The sequence below is a fragment of the Oncorhynchus gorbuscha genome, linkage group LG25 (assembly GCF_021184085.1).
Source record: "Oncorhynchus gorbuscha isolate QuinsamMale2020 ecotype Even-year linkage group LG25, OgorEven_v1.0, whole genome shotgun sequence".
In the NCBI taxonomy this organism is placed as follows: domain Eukaryota; kingdom Metazoa; phylum Chordata; class Actinopteri; order Salmoniformes; family Salmonidae; genus Oncorhynchus; species Oncorhynchus gorbuscha.
This window is the reverse complement of record NC_060197.1, coordinates 28202762-28225187: the sequence shown is the minus strand read 5'-3', so window position 1 is coordinate 28225187 and position 22426 is coordinate 28202762. Positions and strand designations below refer to the sequence as shown.

General features: G+C 46.2%; 1 protein-coding gene across 7 annotated transcripts in view; it reads left to right on the top strand.

Moving 5' to 3' along the window:
• kdm6ba (lysine (K)-specific demethylase 6B, a) overlaps positions 1-10225 on the top strand; it is a 179743-nt gene extending 169518 nt beyond the window's left edge. For all 7 annotated transcript variants that reach the window (XM_046327990.1, XM_046327991.1, XM_046327992.1 and 4 more), the window contains 11 exons: positions 26-3696; positions 3911-4034; positions 4255-4360; positions 4840-5045; positions 5147-5331; positions 5613-5876; positions 6132-6319; positions 6659-6800; positions 8133-8259; positions 8560-8733; positions 8884-10225. In XM_046327990.1, coding sequence (XP_046183946.1) covers positions 26-3696; positions 3911-4034; positions 4255-4360; positions 4840-5045; positions 5147-5331; positions 5613-5876; positions 6132-6319; positions 6659-6800; positions 8133-8259; positions 8560-8733; positions 8884-8907 — 5211 coding nt within the window. In that variant the 3' untranslated portion in view covers positions 8908-10225. The remainder of the gene's footprint in view (positions 1-25; positions 3697-3910; positions 4035-4254; positions 4361-4839; positions 5046-5146; positions 5332-5612; positions 5877-6131; positions 6320-6658; positions 6801-8132; positions 8260-8559; positions 8734-8883) is intronic.
• The last annotated feature ends 12201 nt before the right edge of the window (positions 10226-22426 follow it).

Sequence of the window (22426 nt, the reverse complement as noted above, 5' to 3'; positions counted from 1 at the left end):
AGCATGTCTCTGTTTCTCCCTGCAGGAGTCGGGTCACTACAGGGCAGGGCTGGTACCTCAGGGGCAGCAGAACCAGGCTGGGGAGAACCGGGGTCCCGCGTCCCTCCAACACCATCAGCACCCCCACATCAGCTCCCCTCAGGTTCCAACCAGAACCCCCGTCATCATCTCCACCCCCCAGGCCCTCTGCTCACAGTCCCAAAACAACCGCTACAACAACAGTAGTAGTATTACTGGACCTGCACTCTCCACTGTGATCACAGCACCACCTGCTGTGTGTTCTGCTAACAGCACCTGTAGGAGAGGCAGGGAGACTATGTCACTGCCCCACCAGTCCTCAGCTGCGTCTCAGCTGGAGAGAGACCCAGAGAGGAGCCCCATCCACCCCATGCTGCACCCAGGGTATCAGGGAGCCCACGCGGGCACTGCCAACCACCCACACCGGGCGCCACCCAGGCCCCAGCAGCAGCAGTTCCCTAGCCAGCACCACCAACAGTCTGTCCAGGGGAAGTCTTACTATGGACGGTCTGATCCGGATGGAACTCCGGCCTCCTCTTCATCCTCCTCCTCTTCGTCATTCTCAGGACACCAGAGGGCAGGGGAGAGCGTCATCACCAGCAGGGGGTCTCACCCCAGCCCCCTCACCCAGACTGAGGTCACTAGCTCGCCCCTGCACCGCCCCATGCCCGTCCCACAACCCCACACTGTCAGCTCTGCCCCCCAGCCAGCCTCCAGCCCCTCCTACTCCAGACTCCGTGCCCAGCCTGCCCCCCAGGCTACCACCACCTCCTCAGCCAAGGGGTATCTACATTCTCGACCCCAGCCACCTCCACCCTCAGCCCCCCAGTCCATGGAGGAGGCTCTGGATAAACTGGATGCTGAGCTCCAGGGTCATATGCAGGCCGAGGAGAGGAGGGAGAGGGAGCAGGAAGAGAGGAAGAGGAGGGAGTGGGAGAGAGAGCAGGAAGAGCGGAAGAGGAGGGAGAGGGAGCAGGAAGAGAGGAAGAGGAGGGAGTGGGAGAGAGAGCAGGAAGAGCGGAAGAGGAGGGAGTTGGAGAGAGTGGAAGAGGAGAAGAAAAGAAGGGAATGGGAAAAAGAGCAAGAGGAAAGGAAGAGGAGGGATTTGGTGAGGGAACGAGAGGAAGAGGAGAGGAAGAGGAGGACTGAGTTGATGAAAGAGGAGGAGAGGAGGAAGGTGGAGGAGGAGATGAGCCGGAGTAATAAAAGAAGAGAGGAGTCTGCCATCCAGAGTCTGGAGAGACTCCTGTCCGGCAACTCCTCTGCTCCTCCACCTCCTCGCCTGTCCACCGTCTCCTCCTTTGTCCCACCCACCCCCAGCCAGTCATCCTCCTCGCCCCCCTATCCCTGGCTGAGCCGGGGCGGGGCTCCCTCTTGTCCCCCAGGCCAGGCACCACCACCTCCCGCTCCCCTGGAGATGTCACGGCCGCCCCCTCTCACCCCCCAGACGGAGTACGCCAGGGAGAAGCAGAGGCAGAGAGAGATGTGGGGTGAAACCCCCCCCTCATCATTACACACTAGTAACGTCACCACAGGGAACAACGCCCTGACCTCGTCGGGGCCCTTTTACCCCAACCACCCCTCAAATAAGACCTTGACACAAGGTGCCCCCCCCCGCCCATCCAAAGACACCCCCCATCCCAAGGAGAACGATAGTCAGCAGACCCGAGGGGGAGCGATGGGCGCTGTGGATCCCCTCCACACCTCCAGCACGGTCACCCTCCGAGAGCCCCCCAAACTCTTCCAGGCATTCCCCAGGGATAGCCTTTCGTCTAGGCCCAGCACCTCCAGGATCAGCAGCAGCACGTCCAGCACAGGGGGCCTCCCCAACAAGCGCATGCCCAGCGGAGGCCTAGGCAGCCTGGGTTGCAGCACCAGCAGCAGTAACAGCGGCGACTCCGACAGCGCCCAGTTTGAGGAGGAACCCTTGGAGCTCTCAACGTTACTCCCGGATGGTCTGGCCAACATCATGGCCATGCTGGATGAGTCCATCAAGAAAGAGGAGGAATCTCTGTACTGCAGCGACCGAAACGGTGCTAGGGAGACCATCATAAATGCCTTCTCTGCTATGCCGCCGGCCAAGAGCTATCTGTGCGCCCCGGACCTCATCCCAGCGCCCAATCAGCAACCGCAGGACGACTTTGTTGGGACGAACGTCCACGCCAGCCCCCCTGTACTGAGCCGACAGGGCTCCCTGGCCTCCCCCTGCAGCCGGACCTCCTCCATCAACGAGGAAGACGAGGAGGGTTGTCTCGCCCTGAAACCCGCTTTGGAGCTCCACGAGCCAGCCGTCCCGCTCAACTCCGACCCCCAGTCAGGGACTAACTACAGCCACAGCGATCTGGCTAAACTCTACGGTCTCCCGGAACCTGTGAAGAGCGAGGGTGATGACGAGGACGAGGAAGATGAGTCGGAGACCCCGTCCAGTTCCCCTCCCCCGCCCCAGAGGCCCCACCTCCACCAGACGGGGGTGAGCAGCACCTTCAAGTCTCAGGCCGCCCTGGAGAACCAGAAGTACGCCTACCGAGGAGGTCCGTTTGGCCGCCCGCCCCCCTCTGCTCTGGGGGGACTGAAGTACTCCTCCTCCCTCTCTCTGGGTCCCGACATCCAACAGCAGCAGAATAGCACCTCCCCCACCTCGGATTCCACGAATCACCCAGGCTTCACGCCGTCTACGGCCCCTCCCCTAAAGACCCGCCCACACTCCCCCTCCAGCTGGGAGGCAAAGAGACAGGTCAATATCAAGATGGAGGAGCCTGATATCTGGAGAGATGGGAGAGAGGCCATGGAGAAGAGGCTCCATTCCACGAGGGTGGAGTCCAAGTGTTATAACTCTACACAACCCATCAAGATGGAGCCCAAGGAAGAGGCCACGCTTACAACCATCTCTGAGTCTTCTCTGGCCGAGCTGGGCCGAAGCTGTGAGGTTCTCCTGACCCGACACTCCAGCTCCCTCCCCAGAAAGAACCCCTCCGACAGGACCAAGACTGAGCTCAAACATGAAGCCAGGCACCACAAGCCCGAGAGAGAGCGGGACCGACACCGAGAGAAGGAGAGGAAACCCGGCCGGAGCAAGAAGCACGGGGAGAGGAAAGAGGGGAAGAAAAAGCCGAGGGAGAAACGAGACGAGATGTCCTCCTCCTCCTCTTCGTCCTCTCACTCCTCCTCCTCCAGTTCCAGTTCGAAGCGGCACAGGCACAAGGAGAAGAAGGACCACCGGCGGATCCTCGGGAACCTGGACCTTCAGCGCAAGGAGATCCGGGAGAAGGACCGCGGCCGCGTTCGCGCCGACACGAGGAGGAAGGAGGCTGGGTCCACCAGCGAAGGTGAAACCTCCGAATGGGCGTCCCGTAGTCGAAGTGAAAGAAGTTCAGGAGTCATGTCCGCTTCTCAGGACAGAGGGGCTGGATCAACGCTGCAGGGTTCAGCTGCTGACTTCATGAAGCTGAAGGCCCTGTCGGACGGGCCGCCCAAGGAGCTGAAGGCCCTGTCGGACGGGCCGCCCAAGGAGCTGAAGGCCCTGTCGGACGGGCCGCCCAAGGAGCTGAAGATCAGGCTGATCAAGGTGGAGAGCGGCGACCGAGAGACGTTCATCGCCTCTGAGGTGGAGGAGAAGCGGACACCGCTGGAGGAGATCAGCATCGAGAACACCGCCGCAGAGGTCATCAGGGCCTGCAAGTGAGTATGGAGGAGAGAGGGATGGATGGATGGAGGCGTGAACAAGGCAGGGGTGTAGTGAGTGAGTGAGTGAGGTGGGGGGGGGGTTACCAATGAGAAGTTAAGAGGGAGTTACATTCTAGTTAATCCATTTCTATAAAAGACTAAGCTGACTCAGTGCTACAGTTTGTGACGGTGTTTGCGCTTGACATTTGTTTCTCTCTCCCTGCCTCAGGGGTGCGAGGGTGAAGGGGAAGTTCAGAGAGTCCTACCTGCTCCCTGCGTTCTCTGTCAAGCCGCTATTTACTACAGAGCCCCTCCCACGGGATAAACTCAACCCCCCCACGCCCAGCATCTATGTAAGTCGATCGTCATTCGCCATAACACGAACCACCGGTTACTGTAGCTAATTTGACCTTCACTCTATTCCATTTTTTTCTCATTTCACCCTCTTGCTTTCTCTTTGAAAGTGTGTATTAGGATGCCTTTATGTATGCCTGTGCTGCCCTCTTCTGGTAGGAAGATGCACCTGCTATTTGTGACGGTACTAACTCTTCGGTCCTCTTTACCCCTCTCTAGTTGGAGAGTAAGAGAGATGCCCTCTCCCCAGTACTACTGCAGTTCTGTACAGACCCCAAGAACCCTGTTACTGTCATCAGAGGACTGGCCGGGTCCCTACGACTCAGTGAGTTTTTATAGATACACACACACACACACACACAGACTATGTTATCAATCATTTATTTAACCCCGACATAAACACACTATCTACCACACATGTTAGAGTAATCACAGGACTTGGTACCATTGCTTTTGGGAGTCTCTTTATGCAGGTTAGAGTTGTTCTGTCATGAATCTTGTTCTGAAGGCAGCTCTGCAGAGTGGTCACTAGCTTGGCACAGCCACAAAGTCATGATATAAACCTAACCTTAACCACACTGCGGACCCTAATGCCTGACTGTAACTTGAGACAAAAAGCACATTTTGTTGTTTTTATAAATCTGTACAATATAGCCAATTTAGACTTTTTGCAGCTGGCTTATCCAAGGCGCAATTGCTCAGTTCTGCCTCCAGGACCAAACTTCAACCTGCTCCCTTTAGGCCATACCATGTCATCCTTTAGTATGTTTGTATATTAAACCCCTTTTCTCCTTCTCCTCTCAGACCTGGGTCTGTTCTCCACGAAGTCTCTGGTGGATGCTAACTCTGAGCATGCTGTGGAGGTGAGGACCCAGGTACAGCAGCCTGCTGATGAGAACTGGGACCCCAGCGGCACAGGGCAGACCTGGCCCTGCGAGAGCAGCCGCTCACACACCACCATCGCCAAGTACGCCCAGTACCAGGCCTCATCCTTCCAGGAGAGTCTGCAGGTACAGACCAGACTCGACACACACACACACACACACACACACACCTCTTACTTACACACACCTCTTACTTACTTCTACCTTATCCCTTTCTGTGTCTTCAGGAGGAGAAGGGTAGTGATGAAGAGGCTGAGGAAGATGAGGAAGAACAGGAGAAGACGAGTAAGGAGACCAGCCCTGAGACGCCTAGCAAAGAACCCACAAGTAAAGATGCTACAAGTACTGAACAGAAACCAGTGGGGAAGATAATAAAGTTTGGCACCAACATTGACCTGTCAGACCCCAAGAGGTAAGCTGGAGATGGATGCATTGTATTACCGCATAGAACACGTGGAACCTTTCCCATTTGTTCCAGAACTTTCCTCTTTGTTTTTGCTGACCCCTAGTGGTCAGGTCTTAGTATTACATTATTACAAAAACCCTCCCCTAAACGTCTATTGCTAAGCAAGGCCATGTGCAGAGTCACTATAGTACATAAGCGCCTTAGTGATGATCGCATCGACGCCAATACTGCTGCTCAGATGTTGTGTTTTGTTGGACAATTTGAAACCCACAATAACCCTCTCCCAGGTGGAAGGCCCAGCTGCAGGAGCTCCAGAAGCTTCCGGCCTTCATGCGCGTGGCGTCCAGCGGCAACATGCTGAGCCACGTCGGTCACACCATCCTGGGCATGAACACTGTCCAGCTCTACATGAAGGTCCCCGGGAGCCGCACGCCTGGCCACCAGGAGAACAACAACTTCTGCTCTGTCAACATCAACATTGGGCCTGGGGACTGCGAGTGGTTCTCCGTGCACGAAAACTACTGGCCGGCCATCGACGACTTCTGTGAAAAGTAAGTTGCGTCGGGCTGATACTTGTACGGCGATTTCTTGAATGCGCTGATGATGACGACGAGGTACAAGAATATATTCCTTGTCCGTTTTTTAATCTGCGCTTCCCGAGTCACTTGAGATTAGCTTTCAAGACCGTACGCCGTAAGAATGTGAAATAGCACAAGCGTCTCATCTACTTAAGTTTACCATTCTCCCAACGTTATCACCCACTACCTCAGAGGATCTTACCCCCGTATCCCCCCCCCCTCCTTCAGGCACGGAGTAGACTACCTGACCGGTTCCTGGTGGCCTGTTCTAGAGGACCTGTACCGATCCAACATCCCCGTGTACCGCTTCATTCAGAGGCCCGGGGACCTGGTGTGGATCAACGCCGGGACCGTCCACTGGGTCCAGGCTGTGGGCTGGTGCAACAACATCGCCTGGAACGTGGGCCCACTCAACTGTACGTGAACTCCCTGACACAGACGCCTACATTAGTCTTGCTGCGGCTGCAGACCTTTCACTCTACTATCCACTGAAACGCGTTGCAGTAGAGCTGTTTCTTGACTTGAGTGTTTAGTGTTATTTTATGGATCTGTAGGTCTCGGTCAGTCATTTTGCCTTGGGAGTTTTGAACTTCAGGGCGACGACCCCCGGATCATATCCACACTAATGAGACTCATAAGTAGAGGACTAATGTTGACCTATTTAAAAATAAAAAATAAACTATATATATATATATATATATATGTATATAATATCAGGTGAGGTCACTACTAATGGCACCTTATCCTCCCTGTAGCCTACCAGTACCAGCTGGCCCTGGAGAGGTTTGAGTGGAACGAGGTCAAGAAGGTCAAGTCCATTGTCCCCATGATCCACGTGTCCTGGAACGTGGCCCGCACCGTCAAGGTCACCGACCCCGACACATACAAGATGATCAAGTGAGTATTCAGACTGATGGACGTGTCTTCCGGTTGATTGGTGGCTCTACAATGGCAAGAAAGAGTATGTGAACCCTTTGGAGATACCTGCATTTCTGTGTAAATTGCTCATAATATTTGAACTGATCTAGGTCACAACAAGAGACAAACACAGCCTGCTTAAAAACACACAAGCAATTATATGTTTTCATGTCTTTTATTGAATACACTGTGTAAACATTCTCAGTGCAGGGTGTGAACCCTTGGATTGAATAACAGGTTCACCCTCCTTTGGCAGCAATAACCTCAACCAAACGTTCTCTGTAGTTGCGGATCAGACCTGCACACACCGGACAGGAGGAATTTTGGACCATTCCTCTTTACAAAACTGTTTCAGTTCAGCAATATTCTTGTGATGTCTGGTGTGAACCGCTCTCTTGAGGTCTTGCCACAGCATCTCAATCGGGTTGAGGTCAGGACTCTGACTGGGCCACTCAGGTTGAGGTCAGGACTCTGACTGGGCCACTCCAGAAGGCGTATTTTCTTCTGTTGAAGCCATTCTGTTGTTGATTTATTTCTGTGTTTTGGGTTGTTGTCCTGTTGCATCACCCAACTTCTGTTGAGCTTCAATTGGTGGACAGTTGGCCTTACATTCTCCTGTAAAATGTCTTGATAAACTTGGGAATTCATTTTTCCCGTTGATGATAGCAAGTTGTCCAGGCCCTGAGGCAGCAAAACAGCCCCAAACCGTGATGCTCCCTCCACCATACTTTACAGTGGGGGATGAGGTTTTGATGTTGGTCTGCTGTGCTTCTTTTTTTCTCCATACAGTGTTGTGTGTTCCTTCCGAACAACTCAACTGTAGTTGTCTGTACACAGAATATTTTGCATCGTCAAAGGCTTTTAGAGATACTTTTGTAACCCTTCCCAGGGGGGGTTCACATACTTTTTACAACCTACAATGTGAACGTTTAAATGATGTAATTCAATATAGACAAGAAATCTAGAAATGTGTTATTAGTTTAAGCAGACTATGTTTGTCTATTGTTGTGACTTAGATGAAGATCAGATCAAATTTGAGGACCAATTTATGCAGAAATCCAGGTAATTCCAAAGGGTTCACATACTTTCTCTTGCCACTGTATATTAGTTACAAAGGATACAGGTCAATAGGGCAGATTGTGATTATGCTACGAACTTGTGTTCCGTTTAATAAGGGTTGCAGTGTCATGACAGTGGACACACTATCACTGTGTTGGACCAGAGTTTTACCTCGACAGGTCATGTGACCAGGAAAACTCTCGGTCCTCTTCATACCTGTATCCTAACCTCATCACTCACTCGCTCACCCAGGCACTGCCTCCTGCAGTCCATCAAGCACATCCAGGTTCTGCGAGACCAGCTGGTAGCAGCAGGGAAGAAGATCTCCTACCAGAGCCGAGTGAAGGACGAACCAGCTTACTACTGCAACGAGTGTGATGTGAGTACTACTTCTACCCAGTATCTACCTACTGCCCTCTCAATGCAAAACCCCCAACCTCATGTTTTACCCTCGGTCAGCCAGCACCAAAACACCTTCTAACTGAACTCAAAACATACACACACACTTACCACAGTCAGAGCCCATCGCTCTTCTGAAACCACATTACTTCAAACCCCCGCCCCCCAATCTTCCTTCATGGTTGCTTCGGCCTGCATTCAATTCCTCCCCATTTGTTACAACACAAAGCCCTTTACTTGTGTACTGAGTATCTGTGTGTATATATCTTCTGTCCACCAGGTGGAGGTGTTTGACCTGCTGTTCGTGACGTCTGAGAGTGGCAGCAGGAAGACCTATGTGGTCCACTGTGAGGACTGTGCCCGCCAGAGAAACCCCAGCCTCTCCAACAACGTAGTGGTGTTGGAGCAGTACCGCATGGAGGAGCTAATGAGTACCTACGACGCATTCAGCCTGGTGAGGACACACACACACACACACACACACACACACACACACACTTTTTCTTATAAGACGGGCACCTGCATACAAGGAAATCGGTGTCGGTCTACCTAACAACCTGAGGACAGTAGATGTAACGTTTCCTCTTCTGTCTCCTCTCTCCAGACTGCAGCTCCTAGTACACGGTGATAAAGCTCCTCCCCCTCCACGTCTCACAGCCATAACCAAAACTCCTGCCAGACAGGACTTGACATCTTTAAAAAAAAACTTCTTTTTTTCCCCCCTTTGTTATTTAAGATGTTTTTACTACTGCTAATACTTGCCGATCAAACAGCCAATCGAAAACCAGTTTACTACTCATCACTGTTTACAAAACCGAACCGCCAATCAAATGCCAGTTTACCCTTGTTGTAGACTGTTCATGAGCAGCGTTCTGGTTTCCGGAGGACTTGAAAAAAATGGAAAGGCAGTTGGTGCTAGTTGCCATTGTGAACAAGCAACAAAGGGTTGACAGTTATCAATGGCATGAATTTTATTATTTCAATTTAAAAAAAAAAAATTATGAATTCTGAAATTTGTAAATGATGTGTATTTTATGTGGGGTGCTGTTTGTTTGTTTTTCTAAAATAACGTATTTTCTTTAAGACTAGATCAGCCCTAGATATATACCACATTGGCCTTGTGACTTGTATTTAGAAGATAAAGAAGATGCATTTTTTTCTAAAAGCATTAAGAATAAGGAGACACAATAAAAATACAATTGTTTGAAATGCTTAGAAACATACGGGTTTTAAAGTCTTTTTTTAGATTTTCTGTTTAGTCTTTCTTACTCTTGTATGTGTTGTGTTTTTACAAATGTATAATGTTTATTTCCACGGGAACGCGAAAGAGTCAATTGTCACAACTCTTTAGGAGTACATCAGGTCTTTTTGTTTTAATGAATTGCTTCCATTTTTGCATCGTTTTGTACCTCTGATTTTGTTAGTTTTTTTGCTTAATATACAGATTTATAATTTTTCTTCTGGATTTTACATTGTACATTTCTTTTTTTATTTAAAATGTTTCTTATATTTATAGGATGTCAATGTTCTCCCCTTACTTTTATTAGGGTTTGAAAGTCCTCTGTAACAACTGAAAGGGTGTGTTATGGGAGGACAAGGTTCTCTGGTGCTTCTTCTGGTTATATATATATATATATATATATATATATGATATTTCTAATCAATATAACTTACACTTTCCCTGTAGTTGGTAGGATCCACAGCCGAGGTTGAGTTGACAAATGGAATACAGTCTTTTTAATGCGTGGGGGGGAAATTGTCATTGTTTTTCATTCTTTTTAGGGGGGCTTTTATTTTTTATTTTTTTATATATATATATTATTGTAATCTGTTGGAATATTGACTTATGGGATAGAAAGGTGCTACAGTTTTTGGATAAACTATTTTTGTTTTTCCTTCAAGATAAATTCTATTTTTCCTGTTGCAATATACCTTCCTTTTCCTTCTCTTTGTGGTCATTTATTTAAAATGCACTCTTTAGAACACACACACACACACACCAAACTGAGCCAGACATTTCTTAAACACTTTGTGAATTTGTGTGACATTTTACTATGACTTATTAATAAATAAACGCTTTTGATAAAGCCAAAAAATGTGCATATAGTTGAATTGTTTAAACTGGTACACGCCTCATCTGAACAGCGAACACTGACTGTCAGGAGTGTTTTTTACAGACAAGCCACATCTCACACCTGATACAGCCACCAATTGTTCACCTAAAGTAAATAAATATTGGGTAGAATATGTTAGAAAAGTAACATATCTGGATGTAACATCCCAGTCAGTCAAATCTGAAAACAAAGTCCAGAGGAGTAGCCTATAAAACCTATCTAGAACTATAGATCAATGAATAAACCCCTCTTTGAGCTGGATTCAATCTGTATCGCTGAAGCGTTGTACATTTTGCAATCAAAATGTAAGAGTCATTTCTGACTGGGATGACATATGCAGCGTTTTACTGTGAAAGCAGTCTGACTATAGAACGTTGCCTTTTAACGCTGAACTTAAGTGATTTAGATTGAATCTAGCCCTTTTTATCTGACTTCCTGCCTGAGGCTGATAGGCTGACCACTGATGTGGGTGGGAGCGGATATCTTCTATTTACGCTTTGGGCCCATATACAATAACAACCCGAACCCTCATATCGCTTAGCCGAGCTAGATCTTATCGCTGGCACTTGCAGAGGTCTCCTCATTCAAGTCAATCACTAACGGTTCCTTTTGTTTCACATGAGTGTGTGTGTGTCTTGTGTCAAATTGAGTGGTTTCCATAAGGTGAATTCCATCCAAGGTTAAAAAAGCAGGCCCAAACAAACACACATTGTCACACAGAAGACAGGGCAGGAAACCACAGTGAACTCACAGGATTCAATGACAATGTCCAGATTTCATTTTCCCCCTCAGCTAATTCCACTGACTGACACTACAGCGGAGGTGTAGGCCCACCCAATCAGATTGAGCAAAAACATTAAAAAATACAAATAATTATGCTCTTTACTTTGTGTTCCAAACAGGACATTTTTTTTTTTTTTTTACCCAAACATGCCAACACCAATAAATATTCATAGCAAGCAGTGCACTGGGTTAGTCAGATTTGATGAAATATAACGGAACGGAAGAACTGGAATGACATTCATTCTCATAGTTGCCAAAAATAACTAAAATCCACTCCTTCAATAAGCCACAAACTCAAGAAAAAAAAAGAAACGGACCTTTTTCAGGACCCTGTCTCAAAGATAATTCATAAAAATCCAAATAACTTCACAGATCTTCATTGTAAAGGGTTTAAACACTGTTTCCCAATTAATGAACATGCACCCCGTGGAACGGTCGTTAAGACACTTACAGATGGTAGGCAATTAAGGTCACAGTTATGGAAACTTAGGACACTAAAGAGGCCTTTCTACTGACTGAAAAACACCAAAAGAAAGATTCCCAGGGTCCCTGCACATCTGCGTGTGCAGGGACCCTGGAGCATGCCTTAGGCATGCTGCAGGAGGCACGAGGACTGCAGATGTGTCCAGGGCAATAAATTGCAATGTCCGTATTGTAGCGCTACAGGGAGGCATGACGGACAGCTGATAGTCCTCGCAGTAGCAGACCACGTATAACAACACCTGCACAGGATCGGTATATCCGAACATCACACCTGCGGGACAGGTACAGGATCGCAAGAACAACTGCCCGAGTTACACTAGGAACGCACAATCCCTCCATCAGTGCTCAGACTGTCCGCAATAGGCTGAGAGAGGCTGGACTGAGGGCTTGTAGGCCTGTTGTAAGGCAGGTCCTCACCAGACATCACTGGCAACAACGTTGCATATGGGCACAAACCCACTGTCGCTGGACCAGACAGGACTGGCAAAAAGTGCTCTTCACTACGAGTCACGGTTTTGTCTCACTTTGGGTGATAGTAGGATTTGCGTTTATCGTCGAAGGAATGAGAGTTACACCGAGGCCTGTACTCTGGAGCGGGATGATTTGGAGGTGGAGGGTCCGTGATGGTCTGGGGCGGTGTGTCACAGCATCATTGGACTGAGCTTGTTGTCATTGCAGGCAATCTGCGTTACAGGGAAGACATCCTCCTCCCTCATGTGGTACCCTTCCTGCAGGCTCATCCTGACATGATCCTCCAGCATGACAATGCCACCAGCCATACTGCTTGTTCTGTGTGTGATTTCCTGTAAGACAGGAATGTCAGTGTTATGCCATGGCCAGCGAAGAGCCCGGATCTCAAAACCATTGAGCAGGTCTGGGACCTGTTGGATCTGAGGGTGAGGGCTAGGACCATTCCCCCCAGAAATGTCCAGAAACTTGCAGGTGCCTTGCTGGAAGAGTGGGGTAACATCTCACAGCAAGAACTGGCAAATCTGGTGCAGTCCATGAGGAGGAGATGCACTGCAGTACTTAATGCAGCTGGTGGCCACACCAGATACTAACTGTTACTTTTGATTTTGACCCACCCTTTGTTCAGGGACACATTATTCAATTTATGTTAGTCACATGTCTGTGGAATTTGTTCTGTTTATGTCTCAGTTGTTGAATCTTGTTATGTTCATACAAATATTTACACATGTTAAGTTTAAACGCAGTTGACAGTGAGAGGACGCCTCTTTTTTGCTGAATTTATGACTGCATTGAGGCATGTGTCACTGTGCTTCTATGGCTATATGCACCATTCCACTGCCTATTTAAATTTGTTCATTTAGCAAACAAGACAGCTCATAATCTAGTGCCTTTATCACAGTCAACACACCTATATTTTAGCATTATAAATGCTACATTTTCTCTCAGCCTCATGGCAAAATGTGTAGAATAGCAGGAGATGACCAAAAAAACTGCACATTTTCATTTCAAACCCATTATAAAATGTTTAGCATCGCAAGAGATTTTCTTTAAAACAGCCACATTTTGTCTAGCCTCTTGACAAAATGTGTAGAATAGCATGAGATTAGCTATAGAACGGCAAACGTTTCTCTTTTTTGGAGGGGGCCCACCCACCAACACATTTATGACTGTGCATTCTCTGAGGGTATAGGAATGGACTATGAAATAACCAGTAATCGGGTTTTTTACATCCATGATTGATCGAACACAATCAGGAGACTTACGCACATACCAACGTGGGGGACAATGAAGTGACATATTCCCTCATATTTCAAAAACACCAAACATACAGTGCCTTGCGAAAGTATTCGGCCCCCTTGAACTTTGCGACCTTTTGCCACATTTCAGGCTTCAAACATAAAGATATAAAACTGTATTTTTTTGTGAAGAATCAACAACATGTGGGACACAATCATGAAGTGGAACGATATTTATTGGATATTTCAAACTTTTTTAACAAATCAAAAACTGAAAAATTGGGCGTGCAAAATTATTCAGCCCCCTTAAGTTAATACTTTGTAGCGCCACCTTTTGCTGCGATTACAGCTGTAAGTCGCTTAGGGTATGTCTCTATCAGTTTTGCACATCGAGAGACTGAAATTTTTTCCCATTCCTCCTTGCAAAACAGGTTGGATGGAGAACATTTGTGAACAGCAGTTTTCAGTTCTTTCCACAGATTCTCGATTGGATTCAGGTCTGGACTTTGACTTGGCCATTCTAACACCTGGATATGTTTATTTTTGAACCATTCCATTGTAGATTTTGCTTTATGTTTTGGATCATTGTCTTGTTGGAAGACAAATCTCCGTCCCAGTCTCAGGTCTTTTGCAGACTCCATCAGGTTTTCTTCCAGAATGGTCCTGTATTTGGCTCCATCCATCTTCTCATCAATTTTAACCATCTTCCCTGTCCCTGCTGAAGAAAAGCAGGCCCAAACCATGATGCTGCCACCACCATGTTTGACAGTGGGGATGGTGTGTTCAGGGTGATGAGCTGTGTTGATTTTATGCCAAACATAACGTTTTGCATTGTTGCCAAAAAGTTCAGTTTTGGTTTCATCTGACCAGAGCACCTTCTTCCACATGTTTGGTGTGTCTCCCAGGTGGCTTGTGGCAAACTTTAAACAACACTTTTTATGGATATCTTTAAGAAATGGCTTTCTTCTTGCCACTCTTCCATAAAGGCCAGATTTGTGCAATATACGACTGATTGTTGTCCTATGGACAGAGTCTCCCACCTCAGCTGTAGATCTGTGCAGTTCATCCAGAGTGATCATGGGCCTCTTGGCTGCATCTCTGATCAGTATTCTCCTTGTATGAGCTGAAAGTTTAGAGGGATGGCCAGGTCTTGGTAGATTTGCAGTGGTCTGATACTCCTTCCATTTCAATATTATCGCTTGCACAGTGCTCCTTGGGATGTTTAAAGCTTGGGAAATCTTTTTGTATCCAAATCCGGCTTTAAACTTCTTCACAACCGTATCTCGGACCTGCCTGGTGTGTTCCTTGTTCTTCATGATGCTCTCTGCGCTTTTAACGGACCTCTGAGACTATCACAGTGCAGGTGCATTTATACGGAGACTTGATTACACACATGTGGATTGTATTTATCATCATTAGTCATTTAGGTCAATAATATAATAATAATAATAATAATAAGTCAACATTGGATCAACATTGGATCATTCAGAGATCCTCACTGAACTTCTGGAGAGAGTTTGCTGCACTGAAAGTAAAGGGGCTGAATAATTTTGCACGCCCAATTTTTCAGTTTTTGATTTGTTAAAAAAGTTTGAAATATCCAATAAATTTCGTTCCACTTCATGATTGTGTCCAACTTGTTGTTGATTCTTCAAAAAAAAATACAGTTTTATATATTTATGTTTGAAGCCTGAAATGTGGCAAAAGGTCGCAAAGTTCAAGGGGGCCGAATACTTTCGCAAGGCACTGTATATCCACCAATCTAGAGAAATCCAGGTCCCGCAGTGAGAGAAGGAATGTCAGTGTGCCCCATCCTGTGGCCCGGTGTGAAGAGGTCAACGAGTTTGGAGGAAAGCTGGACAGAATGGAGGACATCCTGCTTCCACAGGAAGTCGCATCCGCCGTCCACTCCACCCACTGAGGGTATAATAAGAACTGGAGACTGCGTCCAAGATGTCCGCCCGTTGTATTCAAGGTAATCTACTCACGTTCACATATGCTGATTCATGGACCGTCTATGCCCAGGTTGCATCCTGTGTATACGAACCATCACATGCGCACGAGCACTGAGTGGAGCAGCGACGTCATCACCTCATCCACAAACACGACAGACATGGGATAAATATAAAATGTTCATATGTTCGGTTGTGAACGTTTTTTTTTTTAGTATTTAAAAAAATAATCATCAGCCTGAGTGACAATTACATGAATAATTCAATAGATGTTTTGTGCACAATGATTATCGCTAAAGTGTCTTATTAGGAATTTTAAAATCTGACCTCTGACCTTTACATGGAAATAGTCTTTCTAGGCCAGGTGTCAGTTAAACTGCAGTACCGAAGCGAAACTGTATAGCTTCGAGACCGGAACCCTAGCCCCTTGACTCCACCCCGATCTGATGGCCACAGATGGTCAGTGTCTATGTGTGTGACCGTACACTCACACCCCACCAACACAATGCTGGCTCAAGGGACTAGTGTGATCATCATGTTGTTGGACTAATGATGGGAAAATCTAGAAAGCCTTTGAAGCTATTGTTGGTCACCGACTATGAATTAGGCTATTATTCATTTATAATTACTAAGATAGGATCAATGAAATAAAGATTGTCGTGTATATAAATACAGCGCCTTGCGAAATTATTAATATCCCTTGGATTTCCTGGCATTTTATTATGTTACAAAGTGGGATTAAAATGGATTTAGTCATAATGTTTTTTTGTCAATCTACTCAAAATACTCTATAATGTGAAAGTGGAAGAAAACTGATATTTTTGAAAAGATTAACAAGAATGTGAGAACTAAAATAGTAATTGCAAGTATTCAGCCCCTTTGTTCAGGCAAACCTAAAGTAGTTCAGGAGTAAAATGTGGCTTAAAATGTCTTCATAAATTACACGGATTCACTCTTGTTGAAATAATACAGTTGAAGTCGGAAATTTACATACACTTAGGTTGGAGTCATTAAAACTCATTTTTCAACCACTCCACACGTTTCTTGTTAACAAACTATAGTTTTGGGAAGTCGGTTAGGACATCTACTTCGTGCATGACACAAGTCATTTTTCCAACAATTGTTTACAGACAGATTAGTTCACATATAATTCACTGTATCACAATTCCAGTGGGTCAGAAGATTACATACACTAAGTTGACTGTGCCTTTAAACAGCTTGGAAAATTACAGAAAATTACGTCATGGCTTTAGAAGCTTCTGATAGGCTAATTGACATCATTTGAGTCAATTGGAGGTGTACTTCAAGGCCTACCTTCAAACCCAGTGCCTCTTAGTTTGACATCATGGGAAAATCAATAGAAATCAGCCAAGACCTCAGGAAAAAAAGTGTAGACCTCCACAAGTCTGGTTCATCATTGGGAGCAATTTCCAAATGCCTAAAGGTACCACGTTAATCTGTACAAACTATAGTATGCAAGTATAAACACCATTGAACCACGTAGCCGTCATACCACTCAGGAAGGAGACGCGTTCTGTCTCCTAGAGATGAATGTACTTTGGTGCGAAAAGTGCAAATCAATCCCAGAACAACAGCAAAGGACCTTGTGAAGATGCTGGAGGAAACAGGTACAAATGTATCTATATCCACAATAAAACGAGTCCTATATCGACATAACCTGAAAGGCCCCTCAGCAAGGAAGAAGCCACTACTCCAGAACCGACATAAAAACGCCAGACTACGGTTTGCAACTGCACATGGAGACAAAGATTGTACTTTTTGGAGAAATGTCCTCTGGTCTGATGAAACAAAAATAGAACAGTTTGGCCATAACGACCATCGTTATGTTTGGAGGGAAAAGGGGGAGGCTTGCAAGCCGGAGAACACCATCCCAACCGTGAAGCACGGGGGTGGCAGCATCATGTTGTGGGGGTGCTTTGCTGCAGGGGGGACTGGTGCACTTCACAAAATAGATGGCACCATGAGGCAAGAAAATAATGTGGATATATTGAAGCAACATCTCAAGACATCAGTCAGGAAGTTAAAGGTTGGTCGCAAATGGGTCTTCCAAATGGACAATGATCCCAAGCATACTTCCAAGTTGTGGCAAAAAGGCTTAAGGACAACAAAGTCAAGGTATTGAAGTGGCCATCACAAAGCCTGACCTCAATTCTATAGAAAATGTGTGGGCAAAACTGAAAAAGCATGTGTGAGTAAGGAGGCCTACAAACCTGACTCAGTTACACCTGCTCTGTCAGGAGGAATGGGCCAAAATTCACCCAACTTATCATGAGAAGCTTGTGGAAGGCTACCCAAAATGTTTGACCCAAGTTAAACAATTTAAAGACAATGACCCACTGGGAATGTGATGAAAGAAATAAAAACTTAAATAAATCTTTCTCTCTACTATTATTCTGACATTTCACATTCTTAAAATAAAGTGGTGATCCTAGCTGACCTAAAACAGGGAATATTTACTAGGATTAAATGTCAGGAATTGTGAAAACTGAGTTTGAATATATTTGGCTAAGGTGTATGTAAACGTCTGACTTCAACTGTACATGTTGACATGATAACCCTTCCTCTGTCCCCCATACATACAACAACTGTAAGGTTCCTCAGTCAAGTATTGAATTTCAAGCACAGATTAAACTATAAAGACCAGGGAGCTCTTTTTGTAAGCCTCATAAAGAAGGGCAGTGATTGGTAGATGGGTAACAATAACAAGTCATATATCTAATATATATTTAAGCATGGTCAAGTTAATAATTATGTTGTGGATTAGAATATAATTACTTTTAATGTTCCAAGGGGGAAATTGTTTTAGACACACAATTATATATAAAACCACCCAGACACATCAAGATACAGTCGTCCTTCTGAGGGGTGGACAGGAATGAAACTGCTCAGGGATGTTACCATGAGGCCAGTGGTGATTTTCAAACAGTTGCAGAGTTCAATGGCTGTGATGGGAGAAAACTTATGATGGATGAACAACCTTGTAGTGACGACACAATAATGACAAATGACAGAGTGAAAAGAAGAATACAAATGTACAGAACTCAAATATTCAAAATCTTGTATCCAACAAGACAATAAAGTAATACTGAAGAAAAATAAATGACAATGCAATACACTTTTTGGCCTAAATGCAAAGCCTAATGTTTGGGACAAATCCAACACAACACATCTCTGATTAACTGCCTCATTTTCAAGCATGGTGTTGGCTGCATCATACAGTGGGCTCCTCAGAGGAGGAAGAGAACGACCATCCTCCTCAGTGAAATAAAAATAGTGAAACATAAAAAGTTATCCTTTTTAGATAACACTATACAAAATATATTCACTTCACCAAATAATTGATTAAAACACACTGTTTTGCAATGAAGGTCTACAGTAGCCTCAACAGTAGCTGCCATCCCCGTGCTTCACGGTTGGGATGGTGTTCTTTGGCTTGCAAGCGTAACAAAAATGATCGTCCTCCCTCGTCTTAAACAGTACCGACCACCACTGGCATCATGGTATGGGTATGCTTGACATCAGCAAATATTGGGGAGTTTTTCAAGATGGAGAGAAACAGGGTGGAGCTGATGTTGCAGGAATTTAATTCCTCTGTTTTAATTCCCAATTCAAATTAAACACTCTGTCAATTCATAAGAATTTGTATGACCCTTATTTTATAGAGATCGACAGAGCCCGGTCTTAAAGTCAAATAGCAGCCTTTATTCACGAGAGTACTGAACACGATACAGGTTACCACAGGTTATAAACTCAAAATGACGTCATTAGTTACAGTACCTACCCGTGCCATCTCCATTCCAGTACAAAGGCTGTATCTCAAGCCTTCCCACATCCGTCTCCCTACCAATTAAATATAATTTACGAGCCAAGGCCTTCTCGTGTAGATAAGCATTCTAGCCACTCTGAAGATATTGTTCATTCATTCCTACCAAGGAACAGACAGTCATTGTTCTAACTCTTGACGACATTCACACACATTATTTTCAGTACTGGGATCAAGAAAGAAGACTCATACATATACAGAATATTATTCTGATTAGTACATATACAGTAACATAATAGTATTCTGATTAGTGAGTCCTGATTGAAATGTATACATAATTAGTCATCATTGATTAAAAAAATTCCCTTAACAGCTGAACACAGACAAAATCATTGAGGAAAACCTGCTTCAGTCTGCTTTACACCAGACGTTAGGAGATGAATTCACCTTTCAGTCGGAAAATAACCTACAACACAAGGCCAAATCTACACTGGAGTTGCTTAACCGTACATGTCTACTATGGAGGTTCCGCAAGACTATTTGAGACAGAGTTCGCTGGACAGACAAAAAAAAATGTCCACTTTCACATGTAAACGCTGCAATTACCCAATCAACCAGTGAGCGGTTTCAAGCCTGACTATATTCCCTGCCACAGATGCAACGACAGTTTGTTTTAGAAGCTATTTTCTCCATTTGCTTACTTATTCTTCTCTCACTCCCTCTCCAACAAGCTCTCTTTCAGCAACACTTCTGATTGAATTGCGTCCACCACATCCCTCTCTTCCACCCTCCTCCCATCCCATCGACTCATTCATCCTCCGCTTCTTCTTACATAATCCAACCTTTATGAGCGTAAACCACAGGCCGTGTATGACGCAGACACATCTGTAAGGCAGGCTCTTGGGCGTAGTGGTGGAAGATGGTACCGATGAGGCATTTTCTTCTTTCTTGGTTCGGATAAGCATTATAGAAGCTCGCAAAAAACACGAACATGTAAAGCCCAGTAGAAGTGTGCAGTAAAAGATGGTAAAGATCAACAGTATCTCTAACTCGTCTATTTGAGCCTGTTTGGATCCCCCCTCTCTCAGTTCTCCCCTCCTGCCCCTTCACTCCTCTCTTCTCCGCTCAGATACAGATAAAAGAGACTCCAATATCTGAAGCAATCAGGGATAAAGCCCTATTTACAAGGTAAATAAATACTGACCAGCTCAAAAGGGGAGAAGAGAGCGAGAACAGAGAGAAAGGGGGAGAGGGAGAGAGGGAGAAAATCCGATCAGACAACAGTAATTACTCTGTGATCTGCACTCTCTCTCTCTCTTATCAGTTCAGAAGTTCTTTGTCTGCCCCCTCTCTCCTTTCATCCCCTTTTTTCTCCCTTGTTCCATTGATCCTTCTAGTTATCCCCCCGATCCGTGATTCCTGATATTGTCTTTTTCATGTTGTGGCGTTTCTCTCGTTCACTCTGGACTTCCCAGCGAGCATCTTTTGCATCTCTGCGTAACGTAACTGTTATGACATCCATCCTCTGTACCTCCTTCACCCTCTGTTCCTGGTCTTTCTTTATCTGGGTTCTTGGTGATTCTCAGTGGGAATCAAGGACCCATCCCTGAACACTATCAGAGCTGTGGGAAGCTGCTCTCTCTCTCACACCGCTCTCTTCCACTGCTGCACTCATGGGTTACGGTTGGAGCTCGGGTTGGGATTTGGGTTGGAGCTACGTTTAGGGTTAGAGCTAGGGTTAGGGTTAGGGTTGGATCTAGGGTTATGGTTAGAGCTAGGGTTAGTGTTAGAGTTAGAGCTAGGGTTAGGGTTAGAGTTAGAGTTAGTGTTAGAGTTAGAGCTAGGGTTAGGGTTAGAGTTAGGGTTAGGGTTGGATCTAGGGTTAGGGTTAGGGTTAGGGTTAGGGTTAGAGTTAGAGTTAGGGTTAGAGTTAGGGTTAGGGTTGGATCTAGGGTTAGGGTTAGAGCTAGGGTTAGGGTTAGAGTTAGGGTTAGGGTTAGAGCTAGGGTTAGGGTTAGAGTTAGGGTTAGGGTTAGAGTTAGGGTTAGGGTTGGATCTAGGGTTAGGGTTGGAGCTAGGGTTATGGTTAGGGTTAGAGCTAGGGTTAGGGTTAGAGCTAGGGTTAGGGTTGGAGCTAGGGTTAGGGTTAGAGCTAGGGTTAGGGTTAGAGCTAGGGTTAAGGTTGGAGCTAGGGTTAGTGTTGGAGATAGGGTTAGGGTTGGATCTAGGGTTAGGGTTGGATCTAGGGTTAGGGTTGGAGCTAGGGTTAGGGTTAGAGCTATGGTTAGGGTTAGAGCTAGGGTTAGGGTTGGAGCTAGGGTTCTAGGGTTAGAGCTAGGGTTGGGGTTAGAGCTAGGGTTAGGTTTAGGGCTAGGGTTAGGGTTAGAGCGAGGGTTAGGGTTAGGGCTAGGGCTAGGGCTAGGGTTAGAGCTAGGGTTAGGGTTAGAGTTGGGGTTAGGGTTAGAGCTAGGGTTAGGGTTGGGGTTAGGGTTAGGGTTTGAGCTAGGGTTGGGGTTAGGGTTAGGGTTAAGGCTAGGGTTAGGGATAGAGCGAGGGTTAGGGTTAGGGCTAGGGTTAGAGCTAGGGTTAGGATTAGGGTTAGGGTTGGGGTTAGAGCTAGGGTTGGGGTTAGAGCTAGGGTTGGGATTTGGGTTGGAGCTAGGGTTAGGGTTAGAGCTAGGGTTAGGGTTAGGGCTAGGGTTAGAGCGAGGGTTAGGGTTAGAGCTAGGGTTGGGGTTAGGGTTGGGGTTAGGGTTAGGGTTAAGACTAGGGTTAGGGATAGAGCGAGGGTTAGGGTTAGGGCTAGGGTTAGAGCTAGGGTTAGGGTTAGGGTTGGGGTTAGGGTTAGGGTCTACCATTGTAAGTACAGTATAATATCAACACTTGTTACACTTTCCTTACAGATTATCTTTGTAAAAGAATAAAAGCTCGGGCCAATGTCCATCTTTACATGAATTTGTCTAAGCAACTATGGTTGTCAGTGACATGGTGGGGTATGTCAGTGGTACCATGCAGCCTCTGCTCCATCCCCGGCTCCTGATTAGACCACAGCGACACAGCAGCTCTTTAAATACACACTCCCGCTCTCCTTCTCCCCCTCTCTCCCTCTCGCCACAGGCTCAATCACGCCGCAGGTTATCAGAGAAGCAGCCTGGCTCCAACCCCTAACACAGAGTGCTGCACACAGATAACAGAGGGATAGAGAGCAGAGAGAGGGGGTGCTTTACAGGCACGGGTTATAGTAGTTAAGAGGGAGAGGCGTGAGGTGGGGGCACAAGCACTCAATGTAGTAGTTATGAAAGGGAGGGGGGATGAGTGAGGCAGA